The 19,750-nt window shown below is 39.5% G+C and overlaps 1 protein-coding gene across 7 annotated transcripts in view; it reads left to right on the forward strand.

Annotated features, from left to right (window-relative positions):
- CNTN4 (contactin 4) overlaps window positions 1–19,750 on the forward strand; it is a 632,588-nt gene that overhangs the window by 485,729 nt on the left and 127,109 nt on the right. For all 7 annotated transcript variants that reach the window (XM_043551001.1, XM_043550999.1, XM_043550998.1 and 4 more), the window contains 3 exons: window positions 12,367–12,570; window positions 16,480–16,582; window positions 17,738–17,922. In XM_043551001.1, coding sequence (XP_043406936.1) covers window positions 12,367–12,570; window positions 16,480–16,582; window positions 17,738–17,922 — 492 coding nt within the window. The remainder of the gene's footprint in view (window positions 1–12,366; window positions 12,571–16,479; window positions 16,583–17,737; window positions 17,923–19,750) is intronic.

A 19,750-nucleotide genomic window follows, 5' to 3' on the forward strand; every position in this document is an offset into this window, starting at 1 on the left:
AGATAAATCTGCAATGGGCCCTTGAGGCTTTGCCACGATAGCTTACAGCACAATATATGGTCTTCTGTCACAAGCTGCTGTATTATATGAATGGCAATAACATATTTTTGTCCATTACCTATAGCTTAGCAATAATCATCATTTATGAAGGCAAATGCAAATCTGTTCTCTAGCCCCAATACCACCCACCTAATATCAAATGTAATTCCTATGTATATGGTTACATACACATGCTTGATATATCACTAGTGTGTGTGTGTGTGTGTGTGAAAAACAAATGTGATCTGTGATATAGAGTTCAGTACTTCACAGGAGCAAAGGGAGTTGTTCTTAGGATCACTAGTCTCAGTGCAACATGAGCTGTTCTCTCTCCTGGAAGATCAAGAGTGCAGTACTAAAGCAGCAGGTGTGCTGCTGGTCTTAGGAAGCCAGTGGGAATGAAGGGAACTGAGAACCTTGCACAGCATCGAGCTTCAGGAGCAGGCCTACAATTTACAGTGGAGGGGCACAGAAGAGATGACTCCCTTCATATTCAATGAAGACATTAAAAAAGCCTTCACTTCCTCCTCCTCCCAGCCCACACTCTGTTTAAGAGCCCAGTTTTGCAGCATCTTCATGCTTGGAGTTTTGCTAACGAAGTCCCTGCCGACTGGGGCTGGAACTTCTTATCCACGGGGAATGACTGCATTTAAGGGGTTTGAGTGTTCATGTAATGTGAACATGTTTGGGTTGGAGGAGGGTTTTCTGCCGGAGAGTTCCACTCATGCCCCTTTTCTCCAGCTAATCTGCTTCTCCTCTTCCAGTTCCTGAACCTGCCATTAGGTTTGAACTGGCAATGGGGAGTGAGAGTGAGATCTCCGTTCCCCCTGGCCGTGTGTTCCTGTACAGGCAGAGACCCAGAACGGAAGCAGGCAGATGAGGGAGAAAGGGAACACAGACACAAGTGGGAGGCACCCCATTAGGGCACTTTCAGGAAGGCTGCAGAGAGTGTAAGGCTATGTGCACACTACAGCTTAGGTTGGCATAAGTTACATCGCTCAGGGTGTGAATGAGCCACCCCACTGAGGAATGTAGGTTACACTGACCTAAGCGCCGATTTGGACAGCGCTATGGTGGCGGGAGAGCTTCTCTCACCCACATAGCTACCAGCGCTCACGGGGGCTGAAGTAATTAAGTTGGCAGGAGAGCTCTCTCCCATTGGCTTAGAGTATCTGCATTAGCAGTGCGACAGTGGCACCGCTGTAAGCTCTGTAGGGCAGCCATAGCCTAACAAAACTTGACTGTGTTGTGGGAAAGGAAGCTTCAACCATCTCTACAGTGGGAAGAAGTCTGAGTGCCTGTTGCAAGGGTAGAGGGGAGTATGTATCTGCATCCCTCTTCAGGGGGAGGCTTCAAAGCCAATAATTGTTAATTTGTTTTCAGCATTGTTTTCAGCATAAAATAATTTGTATCATTTATATGACGCGCCATCTCTAACTGAATGGTGGGTGCAGTGGTTTGCTAATCTGATTGGTGAAAAGGCTGTGCAGTCGTGATAGGTGCCGGAGACAATTATTCAGGTTGAAAGCCTTTTTCTGTCTGTCATACAACAGCTTTAATCTAAGACACTTTAAGAAGAGAGAAATACATTATTTGACATTTTTTCCCCTCAATTTGATCACATGCTCACTATTGCAGCAGCTTGGAGACTTAGCCTACTTTCCAAAGAGTAAAGATATTTTTGTGTACAATGAAGACAGCCAAAAGAATTGTCTCTTTCTGCAGAATTCAGCAGGGAGAGATTACGTATTTTGCAGACTAATGTAGTGAACTCTGTTACAATGGTATGCCCTACAGTGCGATCAGTGTCCAGACGCTGTGTGGATGGGAGCATTAGAAATGCACAGATAAGATACATGGAGATAGAGCTTTTGGGTACTGCCATAATATGAATATTTCATAACAATCTCTAAGCTTAAGTGAAGTCCCTAGTGGGGTAAAAAGTCTTTTTAGGGTGGGCTTTTTTGTTTTGTTTTATGTTTTTAATTATATTAATTTTAAGTTTGATTTATTTCAGGAGTTTTTGCTTGTTTGTTTGCTATACTAGCAATAATAATAAGGTAGATATTTTCCATTTAAAGTTCATAGCTCGAGCCGTATACTATCTGAAGATAAAAATAAATAAAGATATTTCATACTGAGGCCTGACCCCTGTTGAAATTAATGGGAGTCCTTCATTGACTCCACTGGTAGCTGGATAAGCCTTCCCATACCATTCTCATCCCAGCGTTAAAGATAGTTTTTAAAAGGTGGTTAAGGTATAAATATCCCCATTCTACCAATGATAAACTAATCACAAACAGCCTAAATGATTTCCCCAAGATCATACAGTGAATTTGTAGCATATATATCTTTTAAGATCTGTATACATTCTTTGTCTATATTAGATTTTACAGCAAATGTTGCAAGCTCTGTGATTAAAAGGGAGTCCCAATTTTTACCCACTTGTTGAGGATGAAATATTGGGTGATACTATATAAATTAGGGGAATTATTAATGATCTATCTTTGTAACTTTCAGTAAAGCCTGTAAAACCTAACATTGCATATTATATATAGCACACTTTTGGTATTAAAAATGATAAACATTCCCCATTTTGTTGTTAATATTCATTTACATTTTTTACTCTTCCATTTAGCTTTATGGTAAATGAAATCTTGATGTTTTAATAGCTTTTTTCATAATCACTATATAGACCTTTTAAATTTGCTCAGTGGCAGACCTCTCTTTATGGAAAATGTATATTTTGTCTAAAAGCAATACCAGAAACAAAGCTGTTTTTGTATGAGATATGAAATGTGCATTTTGTGTTCACTAAGAGAAAAAAAAAAGGTTTAAATTACATGGGAGCTTGAGAGAACATTATTCTGGCAAATTATCTGTCTAATTAAAATTGTAATTCAAAGCATAAGTTCCTATTCAGCTTTCAGTAACATTTTTGACAACTTTGTAAAAGTTATTATTTGAGAAAATTTGCAATTAACATTAACTTCCTTTAAGTGTGTATCTTTTCCTAAAGTAGAATGTATGCTGCCGTGTTGTCCTGGGGATGTACTGAGGATTACGCTCTGTTTCATATAGATTCTCATCAATTAATTAGAAATGCAATCTGCCAGGGCTTTGGGCCGTGCCCCATATGCTGGGCCATGCCACATAAACAGGGAGTAATGGAAATGTAAAAGGGGAAGAATATATACAAAAATGGGGAGACACCTTTTTAACTGTTCAAGGTTTATATATTCAGTGATGTGCTCTAAGCCAAAAATTGCCAAGCACTACACGATGGGAAAGTTCAGTGCAAAGAATACATTTCCCAAATGCTCTTTGGAAATATTGTGGGCCAAATTCTGCTCTCATTCGCACCAAAGTAAATGCAGAATAGACACTGAAAACTATAGAGATAATCCGTATTTAATGGTGTAACTGAGAGCCACTTTGGCAGAGCCAGGCAAAAATTTTTGGATCCATAGTTTATTCTCTAAAAGTTCAGTTTCAGTCAACCCAAAACTATCTCTGAATTTGACCCACGTGGGTGAGGTAATATAATTTATTGGACCAACTTCTGCTGGTGAGAGAGACAAACTTTCGAGCCATACAGAGCTCTTCTTCAGGTCTGGGAAAGGAACTCCCAGCCTCACAGCAAAATGCAAGGTGGAACAGATTGTTTAGCATAAGTAGTTAGCTCAGATTGAAAGGGACCATTCAAGATAGAGTGGCCTGTTAACACCTCTGCAGTCAAAGGACAAAAAGAGGGGGTTAATGGTAATAAATCATAAATCCTGTGTCTCTGTTCAGTCCAAGTGATCTTTGGTGTCTAGCAGAGTAATAAGAAAAGGAGTACTTGTGGCACCTTAGAGACTAACCAATTTATTTGAGCATAAGCTTTCGTGAGCTACAGCTTATGCTCAAATAAATTGGTTAGTCTCTAAGGTGCCACAAGTACTCCTTTTCTTTTTGCGAATAGAGACTAACACGGCTGTTACTCTGAAACCTAGCAGAGTAATGAATTTAAGCTCCCAGGCTTGTCTTTTGAAAGTTTTGTGCGTGTTTCCTTTGAGGATGATGACTGATAGGTCAGATATAGAGTGACCCACTTAGTTTCAGTTGGAAAAAAGTTTTTCAGGGTCAGCTTCAGAAATGAGAGAGAGACAGTATGTCTATGTGTCCATTCCTTTCCTCCCCCATAACCTTTAGCCCAGTGGTTAGGGCACTTGCCTGAGATGTCATGTGGGAGCCCTAGGTTTGAATCCCCATCCGAGAGCTCAGATCTTCTCCCTCCTGGTGAATATCCTAACCAATGGGCAATAGTCTCTCCTATTGAAGCTGTTCTACTTTGTATTCATACTTATATATACATTAGGCCAGAGAGAGCAAGTAAGAACAACTCTATAACCTGGTGATTAAAAGCACTCACCTGGGAAGTAGGATATGTGGATTCAGCTCTTCTCTCTGCCTGATGCATAAGTAGGGATTTGCTATATTTCTAGTATGACTGAAAGTAATTCTCAGTTTGGGCAGAGTTTTGAGTTTCTGGAGAGGAATGTGGAGCCTGAGGTATTCCTCAGGTAGATATGCTTGATTATGTGCCTGCCTTTCAGGAGAACTGAATACTATGGAGAAGTGCATGATGATACTCATGGGAACAGTACTTGTCACAGAGTAAAGAGAATCCATGGTTGCTTACCTAGTAGCACACCCTTGAACCAAATTGAGAAAATAAATGGGTGACTCCACCCCTAAATTCTCATGCACAATGACAGGACCCAAGTATCCGAGGGGTAGCCATGTTAATCTGTATCCACAAAAACAATGAGGAGTCCAGTGGCACCTTAAAGACTAACAGATTTATTTAAGGTGCCACCGGACTCCTCATTGTTTTAATGACAGGACCATTTGTCCACTGGCATTGCAGGCACCTTGTTGCACCTATAGATAACAAGAATATCTAAAAGAAGACATATATACACATATAGAGGCACTAGACTGGGACTCAGAAGACCTTGGTTCAGTTCCTGGCTCTGCCACTGCTTTGCTGGGTGACCTTGGGCAAGTCAAGTCATTGTGCCTCAGTTTCCCCATCTGTAAAACAGGATAAATAATAATGACCACCTTTGTAAAGCACCTTGAGATCTACTGATAAAGAGAGCTCTATAAGAGTGAGCCATTATTGTTTATTTATTATTTGCATGTACAGAAGCTTTTTGTTGTCCAGGGTATTATGAGTGTCCTAGCAAAGTAACTAGTCTTGGCTACAATGCGTATATTTTCAGGTCATCCTGGCTCAGCTGGCTTCTGAAATCCAGAGCCATGGACTTAAGATGGTTATTTAAGTCAATCTAGCATGCAACAAGATGCAAGACATTTAAGAGATTATGAGGAATGTTAAATTACATATTCACAAGTCATATAGTTATAATTCAAGGATTACATTTAAAGAGGAAATTGGCCAGTCTCAGTTCTCAGACAGATATAACAAGAGTCACAGAGAACCAGGCCAGTGACCAAGAGAACCTTTGCCAGCCTGAAGAGCACTACAGTGCTTTAGCTTGCACCATGGAAAGAGCATCAGGTGTTCACAGTAACATCCAAATTGTATAAAAGAGCAAGAATGGGGTAATCCATTTTTCATCAGATTTAGCTCTGTCAGAGAATGAAGACTGAGCACACCAGCAGCAAAACTGTTCTCTCACATATACAAATGTTCCTAAAGACACTGCACTTTCTACTTATATTATAAAACCTCTGTGAGTTGAACGAGATGATACTAGTAGCAAACTAAGCATGCATCTGAATGTAAGGTACTCTAGAGTAGCCAGACAGGAAGTAATGACACAGATGATAAATCGAAAAAAAGGCACAGACATCCCAGTATGAGAGAGCAAGTGGATGCTGCTAGCAGAAAGAATACACAGGCAGACAGATTGATGAGGCTGCTGATTTCTTCTGTCCTCCACCATTGCCCATTGCTGTGCTAAAAGATGCCATTTTGCGCTGTGTCTGTATCGTGCTTTACACATCTTTCTGTAATTCTGCATCCCTACACCTCCATCTCCTGTCATTCCATGGAGATCACACTCAGGCCATGTCTAGCGATACTGCTTCTGGTGACAGGTTTCAGAGTAGCAGCCGTGTTAGTCTGTATGCGCAAAAAGAAAAGGAGTACTTGTGGCACCTTAGAGACTAACAAATTTATTTGAGCATAAGCTTTCGTGAGCTACAGCTCACTTCATCGGATGCATTCAGTGGAAAATACAGTGGGGAGATTTATATACAGAGAGAACATGAAACAATGGGTGTTACCATACACACTGTAACCCGAGTGATCACTTAAGGTGAGCTATTACTCCCCACTCTCCTGCTGGTAATAGCTCACCTTAAGTGATCACTCGGGTTACAGTGTGTATGGTAACACCCATTGTTTCATGTTCTCTCTGTATATAAATCTCCCCACTGTATTTTCCACAGTATGCATCCGATGAAGTGAGCTGTAGCTCACGAAAGCTTATGCTCAAATAAATTTGTTAGTCTCTAAGGTGCCACAAGTCCTCCTTTTGTTTCTGGTGCAGAGTGATTGCCTTTGTCTGCTTGTCTCTGTAGATTCTCTAGTGGCAACTTGTGTGAGAGAGTTCCTCAGCAAAACTACAAGTATATCACAGGCCAGAAGAGACAGTATCTGGGACAAGATTTTCAAAAATGAGTGTCTTACATTGGGTTCCAAAATCTTTATTTAAGTAGCTTAAATAAGTGGTCAGTTTACAAAAGTGTTAAGTGAAGTAAATGGGAGTTATTGGATGTTCCAAACTTTGGAAAATCAGGCCATTTATTTAGCCATCTAGGAATGAATGCAAGAGCCTAAAACTTCTTGTTTTTAAATCCTGGCTGAGATTTGTTAATGGGTTATTTTTGTGTGTTTCTTATAGTGTATAATATGGATTTGTGATCAATATACTCGATTCTGAAATGCAGACATAGTCCAAGCTGATGTGGAGCGAAATTGTCACGCTCAGGCAGGTAGTGAGGGAGAATCTATGAAGGTGATGAAAGAATTGAAGTAAAGGGTTCCTATCTTTTGATATTGCGCCTGAGTAGAAGCCAAGAATGTTCACAGGGCTTTGAACTGGGATAAAGGTTAATGTCCCTTAGATCAGGGGTTGTCAAACTGGGGATTGGGACCCCTCAGGGGTTCACAAGGTTATTACATAGGGAGCTGCGAGCTGTCAGCCTCCACCCCAAACCCCGATTTGCCTCCAGCATTTATAATGGTGTTAAATATATAAAAAAGTGTTTTTAATTTATAAGAGGGGGGTCGCACTCAGAGGCTAGCTATGTGAAAAGGGTCACCAGTTCAAAAGTTTGAGAGCCACTGCCTTAGATGGATGTGTTTAAAATGTATATTCCACCTGTATCATGCAGTCTATCACATTCCAGTGCTGATCACTAATCCATAACATAAAATTAAATATGTTAATACTAGTAATGTTAATATGTTCTCTGTTATTGCTGTGTGCCCAAGCTTTCCCTAAAAGCTTATGGTATTTCCGGTTGTCGGTGAATTTTGATGGCTAACTAAATGAGGTAGATTCTTAGGTACTACTGTGTGGTACATTTCTCTGTGATATGTTTATGTGACTCCCATTTCTGTGACTATATGTCTCTGCACTTCTCTTCCACCATTTATTTTAGCCAGAGTGAGACCAAGCTTCTCTCAACAACCTAATGTATTCCCCACCTTTCGCTTCACCAGTCTTTACTTGTGCTTGCATTTACCAAGGGCTCCCTTGAATTCTGAGGAATATTATAGAGTTTTAACATGCTGTTCCATATCTGTATTATGTTTGCTTCATTGCTCCAGAGCCTTAGAGCAGATCCTAGTATCTTGTGACCTTGTGCACAAAGAAGTTCATTCTTTGACAAAAGGAAATCTGCTTTCCTTCTCTTGGAATGCGATAAGCTTACTGCTATTGCACTGAGCATCCCGAGTATGTACAGAAGCACGAACAGCAGAGTAAGCTGAAGTCACCAGTTTTCCTAAATCAGCAGCATACATGTGTATATATAAGGAAAAGTTCTTAACATGAACAGTGTAGTGAAAAAAGTTTCTTATTTAATGTCCTGAATCCAGTGAATTTTAAAAAGTTGTGGAAGCCTGTGATCATGCCTTAAAAGTTCAAAAATAGCAGTTTTCCTCTGTCCAGTCTTGAAATCCTTGCCAAAGTGTGAATTTGCCAGCAGTCTTAAATTTTTTTGACACACCTTTCTCTCTTTTGGAAATGCGTGCAGTCAAAGCACTCCCCGCATGGAACGTGCATCTCCCTAGGAAAAGAAAGATATACAATGTATAAAGGGTCAGCTTCTCGGCTGGTATCAATTGACTAAAAACCAATCAAGCTTCATAGATTTTCACCAGTTGCAAATCTGAGTCAAAATATATAAAATAGTGCACCACATTTAAGAGATCTAGCTTAATGTATTTTAAAAAGACAAATAAAACATTGTATGCAGTGTAGTAAAACATTGTCTGTTACCCAAAATTACATGAGAAGGGACCCAAGTTAGAAAACAGCACATCACATTCAGTCCTGAAAGGATACCTGGTATAGTCTGTGAGAAACCATGAACTACTCTGGATACAATCTTTACACTGTAAGGCACCTTGTTATAACCCACATAAGTGTTTCAATCACCCACCAGAATCACCAAATGCTATCTCATACTGTATTTTAAGTGTCTGTTTACTCAGATGTTACAAATTGCCTACGGCACAGGAACTGTCTGTCACTTCCAGAGCAATTAGTATGTGAAACCTTATCAAAAGAAATCTGTCAAGTTTGAAAAGACATAAATATTGCTCAGGGATCTCTAAGGAAATCAAAGTGAGTATTGTACAGTATGTACAATATATATGTATTGCTACAGAAGGAAATGTACTTAAGGCTTCTCCAGTCTGCTTTATTTCCCATCCTTTTTATTATATCACTTGATTCAAACTCACTGTAATTCTACAATAATAAAAAGTCCCCAGTTATTTTAGAGCAATAAAATTAGAACTCTTAATAGTATCACCCAGTTATTTTCAATACTACACAGCACATCTGACTTGATAATGCTGCCTCATGCCTTATAACTACAGCAGTTATTAGTTATACAGCTGTAGTACTGTGCAGTGTAACTGTGTTAGAATCAGCATAAGGCAGAGATACTAAATCATTAGATCTTTAGTAAGGCTGAGATTTTCAAAGGTGGCTAGTGATTTGGGGTTCCTCTTTTTGTATTTTGAGGGTGGGGGAGGGAAACCCAACTTGAGACAACTTAAAGGAACCTGATTTTCAGAAAGTGCTGAGCATCCAGCCTCTGAAAATTTGTCCACTTTGCCTCAAGATGGGCTCCCAATAACTGAAGTACTCAAAATCACTAGTTGGTTTTTAAATCAGTCTTCCCCATTGCATACAACATCCACACAGTCTTCTTCACTCTTGTATCTGCTTGCCTAGGGTTTCTAAACTCACACTGAATCGGAGTCAAACAAATTGCTGAGTATCTTATTCATTGACTGTGCTGTAGTTACTACATAACATTTTTGTCTTAGGCTTTTCCTTATTTTGCGGGGGGGACCATGGTCTGTGGAGATTCACTCAAACCTAAAAGCTGCTGTTTGCATTCTAGAGCAGAAATGTTTGTCTATTGTTGGATGCTTCTGGGGGAAACAAGTTAATTGTTCACCATGAGTAAATTAAAAAAAAAAATCTAAATACTTGCAGGAAATAATAAGCCTGCTGAGAAGTGCTACCTCGTTTATTCGAAGTATCCTCTTGACATCAGCATGGGGTTACTTATAATTAGATGCACATGTGTAAATACAATGATTAGATATTCCCACATAAACGTAATTATATCTTCCAAGAGGTCTAAGCAGATATTTTATAATCCTGTCATTAAATAAATAAATAACTAAAATGAAAACCACAACAAACTGCATACCCCCTCCTATGTGTGTAAACACTGGAACATTAGGACAGAATGTATTTCCTAAAGTACATAACAGTACTTGAGGTCAATTACAATTATGGCTCATTAGAGTATTAAACTAAGAATATGCTGTTTACTATAATTAATGTTCACTTTACAAAGCTACAGTGATCTTTCCTTACTGTAATTTCTCAAACATTTTCAATGTTTAGGTATTAGTCTTAGACAAATATAATGGGGTTATATTACATTAACCTAACTTATAAACTCTGCAATCACTTGCAGTATGTCTCTCACTGTTTTTTCTTTTGCAAATAACTTCCAAAGACATGTTATAAATTAAAGTATTATCGAATTAGTCACACTGAAGATTATAGCTACTTAATTTAGTGTATTAAAAAATTCCAAAGTATAAAACCGTATAGTTCACAAGAACAGAGTAAGGCAGATTCCACCATAATTTATCTTGAAAGGAAAGAATAAATAAAGTTAAGAGTATTCTTCATGACTCAGGAAAAATGAGATTGTCACGGGGTGGTCCCTTGTGAGTCCTTTTCGGCCTTTATCACAGATCACAACTTCTCCAGGTCTCCTTCTCCACCACCTTTATTTATCGTATTCTTCCAGCAGGCCACCGCGTATAGTGTTGCTCACATATATTTACTGTTCATAGCCAGCTTCCCCACTTGCTTCTAGCAAAGGGAACCCTACTAGCAGCAGCAGCAGTCAGTCCTGCCTACTTCTGCCTTCCTTCCGGCTACCAACCCTTCCCACGACCCTTCCTTCCTGTCTGCTTATGTGGGCCCAGTTGTTGGGCCTGCTTCTACCCACTTAGCCACTCAGCTGTATCCCCATTCAGTTGATTATCCTCTTCTGTCAACTGCCTGTCTTTCAGTCAGAACTCAGTTAGCGTAAACAGATGGGGATTTGAGTGACGGAGTGCTGAGTTAGTTCCTGAGTCAGCACACCCTGTTACAGATATGTTCTTGGTGACAAAGGCATAACAATTGTTCCACACTTAGTTTCCATGTGATAAAACGTCCTGACCTGTCAAACCATTAAGTCTGAATTCTCTGCGATATGGTGGATGATAAATTCAAATAAATGGAGGTGGATCCCAATGAGTTGTGTGCACATACAAACATAGTCACCCACAATTTTGATGCGCCGTTTTGGAAGCGAAGATGTAGAATTTGCTTGTGAAAGCTGGTCCACAACAGTTCTTAAAGGTGAACTACAAAGTAAGTTTCCCCTGCCAAAGACAATGGTTCATGATAGTTCTCTATTTCATTTGCATAATGGTAGAAGGCCTGATCCTGGTAAGTGATCAATGCAGAAAGACATTTGTGGGGCCTTTACTTGGGAATTCTACATGGGCATGAAAGTCAGCCAGCACGGTAACATTGCAAGATTGGGACCAAATGCTATGGCAGCAGCTGCATTGTTCCCTGTTATGCTTTGTGTCTAAAGTTTTCAACACTTGCAAGAGAAAAATAGAAGCCTGGACGTAGGTCAGTATAGGAGGAAAATATATTCAGTTTTAACCAGTTTCTTTTTAAATGTGTTAATGTGTAAATTTTTAAGACTACACACATGTTTTATTGTAGGTACAGGATATCATGGTTCTTAAATTTGTAAAAAAAAATTCAGATTGCTCTTAATTGATGCTGTGACATACAAAGCTGATTTTTTTGATGAAATTCTTTAAAAACTGAACCTTTGGGTATAAATCAAAGAAGTCTCACAAAAATCAACATTGCAATTGATGTAAAAGCCCACTAAACAAGACCAACATTATCTATACCCAAATGTAGCAGGTTTTCTTACTATTTTTTTCCCGAATTAATGACTAGTCCAGAAAAAAGAAGCGAGATACTGAGACACCTTTATTCTATACAGTACTGTCTATCTGCATTTCTGCTTCTTTACAGTTTATGCAAGGCTGCTCTTGAGTCATCTTTGCCATAAATAGCTCCAGTGCCTGCCTCTGCTACAGCTCATCACTTTTCTAAGCCATGTGAAATTGGCATGATTCTTGACAGTTTCAGAATAGAATTAGAGAAATTCTCGTTAATTTCATTTTGTTCTGGTTTGGAAAAGTTGAGGGGCAACAGAGGCATTGGAGCTATAAGCTGTCTGGCTGAAGACTCTGAAAGACAGCACTGCACCAGTACACGTATGGAAGATTATATTCATAATTGTACAAACAAGACATTTTCATTTCATTATGAGTTACTGTCCCCTTACTGTAAGTACAAGAGACAGGGAGAAATTCATTTTCAGAGATTCAGTTCTGCCCTGGGATGGAACCATATTTTAAAATTAAAAAAGCATTGTGTTAATAATACCTTTTACTTCTAGAACTGACTTACGCATGGATCTTCAATGAATATCCATCATTTGTGCACCAGGATAATCGTCGCTTTGTTTCTCAAGAGACTGGGAATTTGTACATAGCAAAGGTGGAAACATCTGATGTGGGCAACTACACATGCGTGGTGACAAACACTGTAACAAATAATAAAGTGCTGGGCCCCCCAACTCCTTTGATACTGAGAAATGATGGTAAGATATCTGGTTTTTGTTTGTTTGTTTGTTTGTTTGTTTTTTTGAAGCAATCATTCTGCAAATATTAAGAAACGGCCTGAATTTTTATTCAGAGTAAAGATAAATAATTAGTCTCAACTTTCTAAAGTTCCACTGAGAATTTGAAGAATGCACAGACTCAGTTTGCAGTTCTATGTCATAGAAATCAGTATTTTTTAAAGCTGTTGTTGTGAAAGGTACTTTGTCACTGGAAGATGCCACAATAGCAGGGGATTGTTGTAAAATAAAATACAAACTTGGAGACACTTGAGCAAGGACAGGGAAGAAAACAGATTTTAGTGGATATGCTGCAGTTTTGCTCATTTTATACAGGCCAAAAATGATCACACAAACACTTTGCTGTTTTGGAAGCTATTAGCTTAGGCAATAGTTCCCACTAGAATGAATGCTATTTTTAGTAGTCAGAGGAGTGGTACAAGAAGGGGAAAATAAGTAAAGATTTCTAATTTTATACCACAAATAGACCTGTATCACATTAAGTTTTTGAGTAGATACATAAATCATATTTTCGTGATTGCTTGCAGTGTTTAAATGATCAAGTTAGCCTTAGGAAGTCAATGGAGTAATGGATAGCAGAATTTGGCCCTTAGCTCCCGTATAGGTTACTACAGTGCACGAAAGAAAAAGATGAAAGCTTAAAGTTGTCAAGTCTTCCATTAGCATCTGCTCCATATGAGGAATAAAAATAGCCTGTATGTTATTTAAGATCTTCAGTAACAATATTTTACACAGATCATACAATGCTCTGCTTCCAGTGACTTCAGCGGAAGTAAGATTGGGCCCTGTATATGCTGCTGTTCTTGAAATGGAGCATAATGTTATGATGCTTACTAGTGGTACTCACTGTGAAGCACATCGCCAAGGGCTTTGCCTTAGCAAATGATTCCTCTGCACACTCACACTAACATATTTACAGGGTCCAATTGCCTTCCTAAACATACTCCAACTCCTTTGAGGTGTACTCTAGAGTTTATTATGGACTTGAAATTTTAATTGAACTGCTGAGGAGCCCTGGAAAACATTGCATTAAACAGGAAAGGTGCTATAATGTCCATTTAGCAAAATATGGTCAGATTTCCCCAGGCACAAAAGTTAGTATCTTTAAGATGTGCTAAATTTTGTATTTTGAAACTAAGCTTGTCACTAACATTGTGTGCAACATCTAAAATCATTTACAACTTGGTTTCTAATACAACAGTTAGTGATGCAATAAAATCTGGACTTAACATGCTATGATGCATCAAAAGAAAGAACACAGCACATTTCAGAAATATAAAGAGCGCAAATGAATGAAGTGGAAACCACAGAATAGCCACATTGTATTTAAACTGGCAAATATGTCTTGCTTGTCTTTTGGATTTATGCCGACATGTCCAGCACATCTTAATATAGGACATATTATTCTCATTAGACTGCTGTATCATTAAATTAGCAGGCTAAGAGGCCTATTCATCAACAATTAATGTCCCAGTTACATCTAATTTCAATTAGAATTACATGAGAAAATTTCACAATGTACCTCTCCCACTTTACTTAAAATATACTAAACTGTTATTAATCTATTTACTGTACATTATATATGATTAAACATGCAACCATGTAGCAGAATTCCTGTCTATGGTGAGGTGGAATAGGAAGCCTCCCCTCCACACACACCCCCGAAAAGGAAGGTTTGGGGTTTTTTCCCCAAAAAATATAGGCTAGACTAGGGATGAAATGCTCTCCACCTGTAGAAAACCTGAGGTGGAGATCCTTTCCACCACTTTGGCTCTTTTACGCTGGGTTGAAGGGCCTTAGCAGCATAAAGAGGGCCTTAAAAACCCCAGTTCTGCCTCGGGAGGATTCCCCCGGCACAGGCGTTGTGGAAGACAGGCGTAAGATTGTCTCCTGAGGCTCCCCTTGCAAACCCTGGTATAGGGTGTGGGTCAGCAGTGGAGGTTGGGAGAGTGTGTCTGGGACAGGGCTACAGCACACTTTACAGCAGAGACTCCAGGTAGCACTGCATCCTGGGACAACAGCCCCTGGGGCTGTCTAATTTATGCCAAGGGTCTCACCAGCTCCTGGAGCAGCCCAGGATCTCGGGGCAAAAATGTGACCTAAAGACACCTTAGCCCCTTCTGCCCCAGGGCTACCAGTTCTGTGCAGTGGCTCCCATTCCCCCCCCTACTCTGGATCTTAGTTCCAGTCACCTTATCCAGCCATCCCAGCCTCCCTTTTTCCCTCCAGCTCCTTGTCCAATCTCAGTGTTTTTCCTCAGGCCAACTGGCTCCCAGTCCTGCTCATTTCTATCACCGGCTCCCAATCCCGGTTTTCTTGCCCAACCAGCCTGAGCCTCTCCTCCCTAGTTCCCAGGCCCAGTCTCCTTTGGCAGATGTTTTCAACAAACACAACAAAATCATCCTGAGGCAGACACCCAGAATAGAAAATTTCAGTCCAAACAGTTGAAGTTTTGCCAAGTTTTAAGCAACTGAAAACAGGGTCTTATGTTGGAAACTGTCAGGCAGCCTTAAAATGAACAGCACTATCAGCTCCATCCATATTATAATCTCCAAAGGCTGAAAACTATTGGGCCTAATAATTCAAACTGAAATGCCTAGTTTAGTGACATTCACTTGTGAATTCCCTGATACTTTTATGTGTCTTGTTTTGGTAGTAAGTGTTGTGTATTTGTATTGTTAACAAACATACTTTGTTCAGATGACTGATTTCATGTGGCAGCTGCTTTTTATATAATGTAGAGACAATGCTCATTTAAGCAAATGGATTGAAGGAAGGTGATGTAACCTGTTGTTGTATCAGAACAGATAATATATAGGTCAAGAAGTAAAAATGGATTTGATGTAAGTCTTACACACACACTTATCCTGGGCATTTTTGATATAAAACAATCCCACTGTGAAAAAGCAAAGCAAATAGCCTCTCCGGCTTCTTCTTGCTGTCATTAAACTTGCACCATGCAGTACTTTTTATAAAGCAATGACACACATGGCAATACAGCAAATAAGAAAAAAAGACCACCAGAACTACTTCAATATATTTGATTTACTCATCAGAATTAACTCTGTGGGAACCTGTGCTGCCCAAATTCTGAATCAGTGTGTATTGGTAGCAGTCATTTTTCTTCATCAGGTGCGCTGTTCCTTATCTCCAAAACTGCAGGACTGCCCCCATTCTTAAACCCCAGTCCTGCATGGTGGCCTCCCAGAGAGAAACAGTTAAGATTTAAACTACGATCATCATTTCGTTTATAATCACTATCGGTGAAATTATATGTACCAGTTTTAAGACTCTGCAGTCAGTAGAAATCTGGCAATTTATCATAAATTTAATGGCTTTTTTATGTGCACAAATTTTTAAACACAATTTCATAAAAATCCTGCCATGTTACATTATTTAATAAGGCAGTTAAAGATCAAGAAATTACTAGTACAGTATACGATCTCTAAGCATCTAAATCCTTGAAGTTAATAGGAGCCCTGATTAGCCCCCACTGCTTTTAAAACTTTTTCTAGTGGCTATTTGTTCCACATTACATTATTCAAAAGATGGTGATCCTACTTTATTATCTCTTTCCGTATTTTACAAGATACCTGAAAAAGAACTAAATATTCAAAAGCAAAAAAGTAATGGAACCATGAAGAAATTTAATCTTAAACAGATGGAGGGGAGCTGTGATGCAGATTTTCCTCTGGCAGTAAATGGGAAGAGAGCCCACAGTACTAGGCTGTTAGAGACAGGCCCTGTTTTAAATGAGCAGATTAACTGGGCAAGTAATGATGTATAGAACGGCTCTGTGATAATGCAGGAACACTTGAGAATGTATTACAAAAATTCAGCCACACTTTAGCATCTATGATGTGTTCACAGGGGTGATGGGTGAATATGAGCCAAAAATAGAAGTGCAGTTCCCAGAAAATGTTCCATCTGCAAAAGGAACAACTGTGAAACTGGAATGCTTTGCCTTGGGAAAGTAAGTTTTGGTTCATTATTATTACTTTAGCTTACCCGGGTATAATAGTAGTGTATGTTAGAGTATGCTTTTTTAAATCACTTGCTTTATTTGTAGTATAGATATTTGCTGACTTCCTTTACATGGAAGAGATTTGTCTTAGCTTAACCCGCCATGAAAAATGTGATTGGTAAGGAGAAGAAAAGAGACAATTTATTTTGTAAAGTTGCATCAGGTATATTCTGTTACTAAGTTTCTTTTGGCACCTGAGAGGCTCTGAAAAGTGTCACATGTTGCAATTACCATACATTTTCAGCACATATATGGGGAAGATGGGAAAATGGAGTTGTTGGCACTCATTCACGGACTCCTGCTCACTAGGCCAGCGCAGACAATGTGAATGATGGGCTAGCTGGTAAACCGATTAAAAAATAAATTATGGAATCAGTGACCAAACTACTCCAGTTCCTCAGCAGAGTATTCACCCTGTGGAAAGAGAGGTCATCGTATATGAAACAGAGGGAACTGATCAGAGAAACAGTTATCTTAATCTGGCCAATACTATACCAATATGGGGCCCAAACCTGCTCCCTCTGAGTTTCAGTGGGAGTTAAGCTTAGGCCCAGGAAGACATAAAATCAAGAGAATAGCATTGTTCACTTTCCAAGAGAAGTATCAGGAATACACAATTGAGATTTTGGTGATCAAATCAAATAATTAAAATTAAGCCTGTGAAGTGCTTGTTGAAATATTTTCAAGTGGGTAAGCAGCTCTCACTTAGCAACATGCATAATATATCAAGATGGGTGGATGTGTTTGTGTAATCACCCGCTAGTGACTGACCCCCAGAGAGAATAAAGGACCTATTATTGTAACCAGCGATTGAACATGCTCTTCACCTCAAGTGAAACACACCTGTGTTTTTGGAGTTAATGGATCAAAGTTCTAGTCCTGACTCCCAAAGTCAGAAGGGAAGGTGGGGAGAGGTTTATCTAGGGATTGTGTCTGTTGCTTGCAGTTTGGATTCACAGCACACTATACTTAGTATATGAACAAAACTATTGCTTTAGGGAAACAGAACTTCTACTGGTTCTACTTTTTAAAATATGAATTAATAACCCAGTAACGGGATGTAGCTTTTACTATGAGGCTCTTTTGCTTTATTCTTATTATCAGCCCAGTTCCTACTATTAGCTGGAGAAGAGCAGATGGTAAACAAATACCCAGGAAAGCCAGGAGACAAAAATCGAGTGGAGTTCTCGAAATCCCAAACTTTCAGCAGGAAGATGCTGGTCTGTATGAGTGTGTGGCTGAAAATGTGAGAGGAAAGAACATGGCGCGAGGGCAGCTTACATTTTATGGTAAGCAGCATGACAACTTTCCTGTTTTTTTATTGCCGCACAAGCAATGTGTTGTAAACATCTTGCCAGGATGTCATTGGGTTTTTTTATGGTTTCTTAATTATTTTATTTTGCCAGCAGTAGTGCTCAACAAGTACAATTTGAAATAAAATAAAATCTTTCTGAGTAGGGCATATTGATTGTGACTAAAGAAGTGAGGGAAATGAAAACATGCATTGTGGAAAGGAGACTGGCATGGTAACACACAGAAAGCAATTGTAAAGCAATTTGTTTGCCTTTCCCTACAAATAGCTGCAAACCTAACAGTCCTATGAGGCATTCTGGTGGTTATGATTTGTGATTTATTATGAGAGCTGTGTGCTGCCCTTCATTAATCATTGGTAATTGCTCTTAACTGGGCTGTTTTTAGAAGGGGTTTGGTGGTAACACTACACAGACTGAAAACTGTTGGTGATTAACCAAGTCAGTGCTTGATTAATCCTTCCCACTCCAAAGATTGTCTGTATCTGCTCTTGTTAGAGTTAAATCATCGGTATTGATCTGAGCACGATATAAATGTCAAATTTCAAATGCATGGGCCTAGGATGACCAGATGTCCCGATTTTATAGGGACAGTCCCGATTTTTGGGTCTTTTTCTTATATAGGCTCCTAATACCCCCCACCGCCATCCCAATTTTTCACACTTGCTGTCTGGTCACCCTACATGGGCCTCCGATTAAGCTTGTATTGGTGCCTCTAATCCTAACAGAAGTGTCTGCAGATACATGATCATCTATTGGAAACTCAGCCCCAAATTGTGTCAGCCTTTAGGAAATTTGTGTTGGAAATGGCCCACCTTGATTATCATACACATTGTAAGGAGAGTGGTCACTTTAGATAAGCTATTACCAGCAGGAGAGTGAGTTTGTGGGGGGGTGGGGGTGAGAAAACCTGGATTTGTGCTGGAAATGGCCCACCTTGATTATCATACACATTGTAAGGAGAGTGATCACTAATAAGCTATTACCAGCAGGAGAGTGGGGTGGGAGGAGGTATTTTTTCATGCTTTCTGTGTATATAATAAGATCTTCTACACGTTCCACAGCATGCATCCGATGAAGTGAGCTGTAGCTCACGAAAGCTTATGCTCAAATAAATTGGTTAGTCTCTAAGGTGCCACAAGTCCTCCTTTTCTTTTTGTGAATACAGACTAACACGGCTGCTACTCTGAGACCAAATCTATGTTCCCCACCACGACAGTACAGCATGTCTCCACTGCATTGCTGGCACAACCTCTGTTAGATTATAAGCAGTAAGCATCATGAATTTGGTGACCTCAATCCAATTCCCAGTGGACAATTGTCCACATCACAAAAGCCACAACCACAATTGCTGTCGCTTGTCATACTTATCAGCAGTCTTGGCAGAGAAGGTCAGGATTTTATGGGATGACGGAGACTGAGCTACCCGCTTATCCCTAAAACCCTGTTCCTCCAGGTCGGGGTTGAAGCACATGGCAGTGCAATGCTGGGAGGCTTGTTCTACTGCTGCCTGTGTGCCTACCTTTTCTCTGGGCAAATAGAGGCATTCAGTCTCCAGAACTGTTCCTCCGTGACCAGTGACCAGTGCAAATTCCACTGTTTATTTGGAAGATACTAAATTAAAATATTATCTTTTTTTTTTATCCCCAGTAGTGTCATTTTGAGGCTGGCATAATCTTTCCAGTTTTCAAGGACACCTTTTTTTGTTGGCACCCATTTAACGTTGAAAATGTAGACCATTTTCACAACATAGGCCCTGAAACTTGACCCTGAGTTTCATATAAAGGCTAAAATTTTCATCCTGAAA

Source organism: Chelonia mydas, chromosome 7, assembly GCF_015237465.2.
Source record: "Chelonia mydas isolate rCheMyd1 chromosome 7, rCheMyd1.pri.v2, whole genome shotgun sequence".
NCBI classification, from domain to species: Eukaryota; Metazoa; Chordata; order Testudines; family Cheloniidae; genus Chelonia; species Chelonia mydas.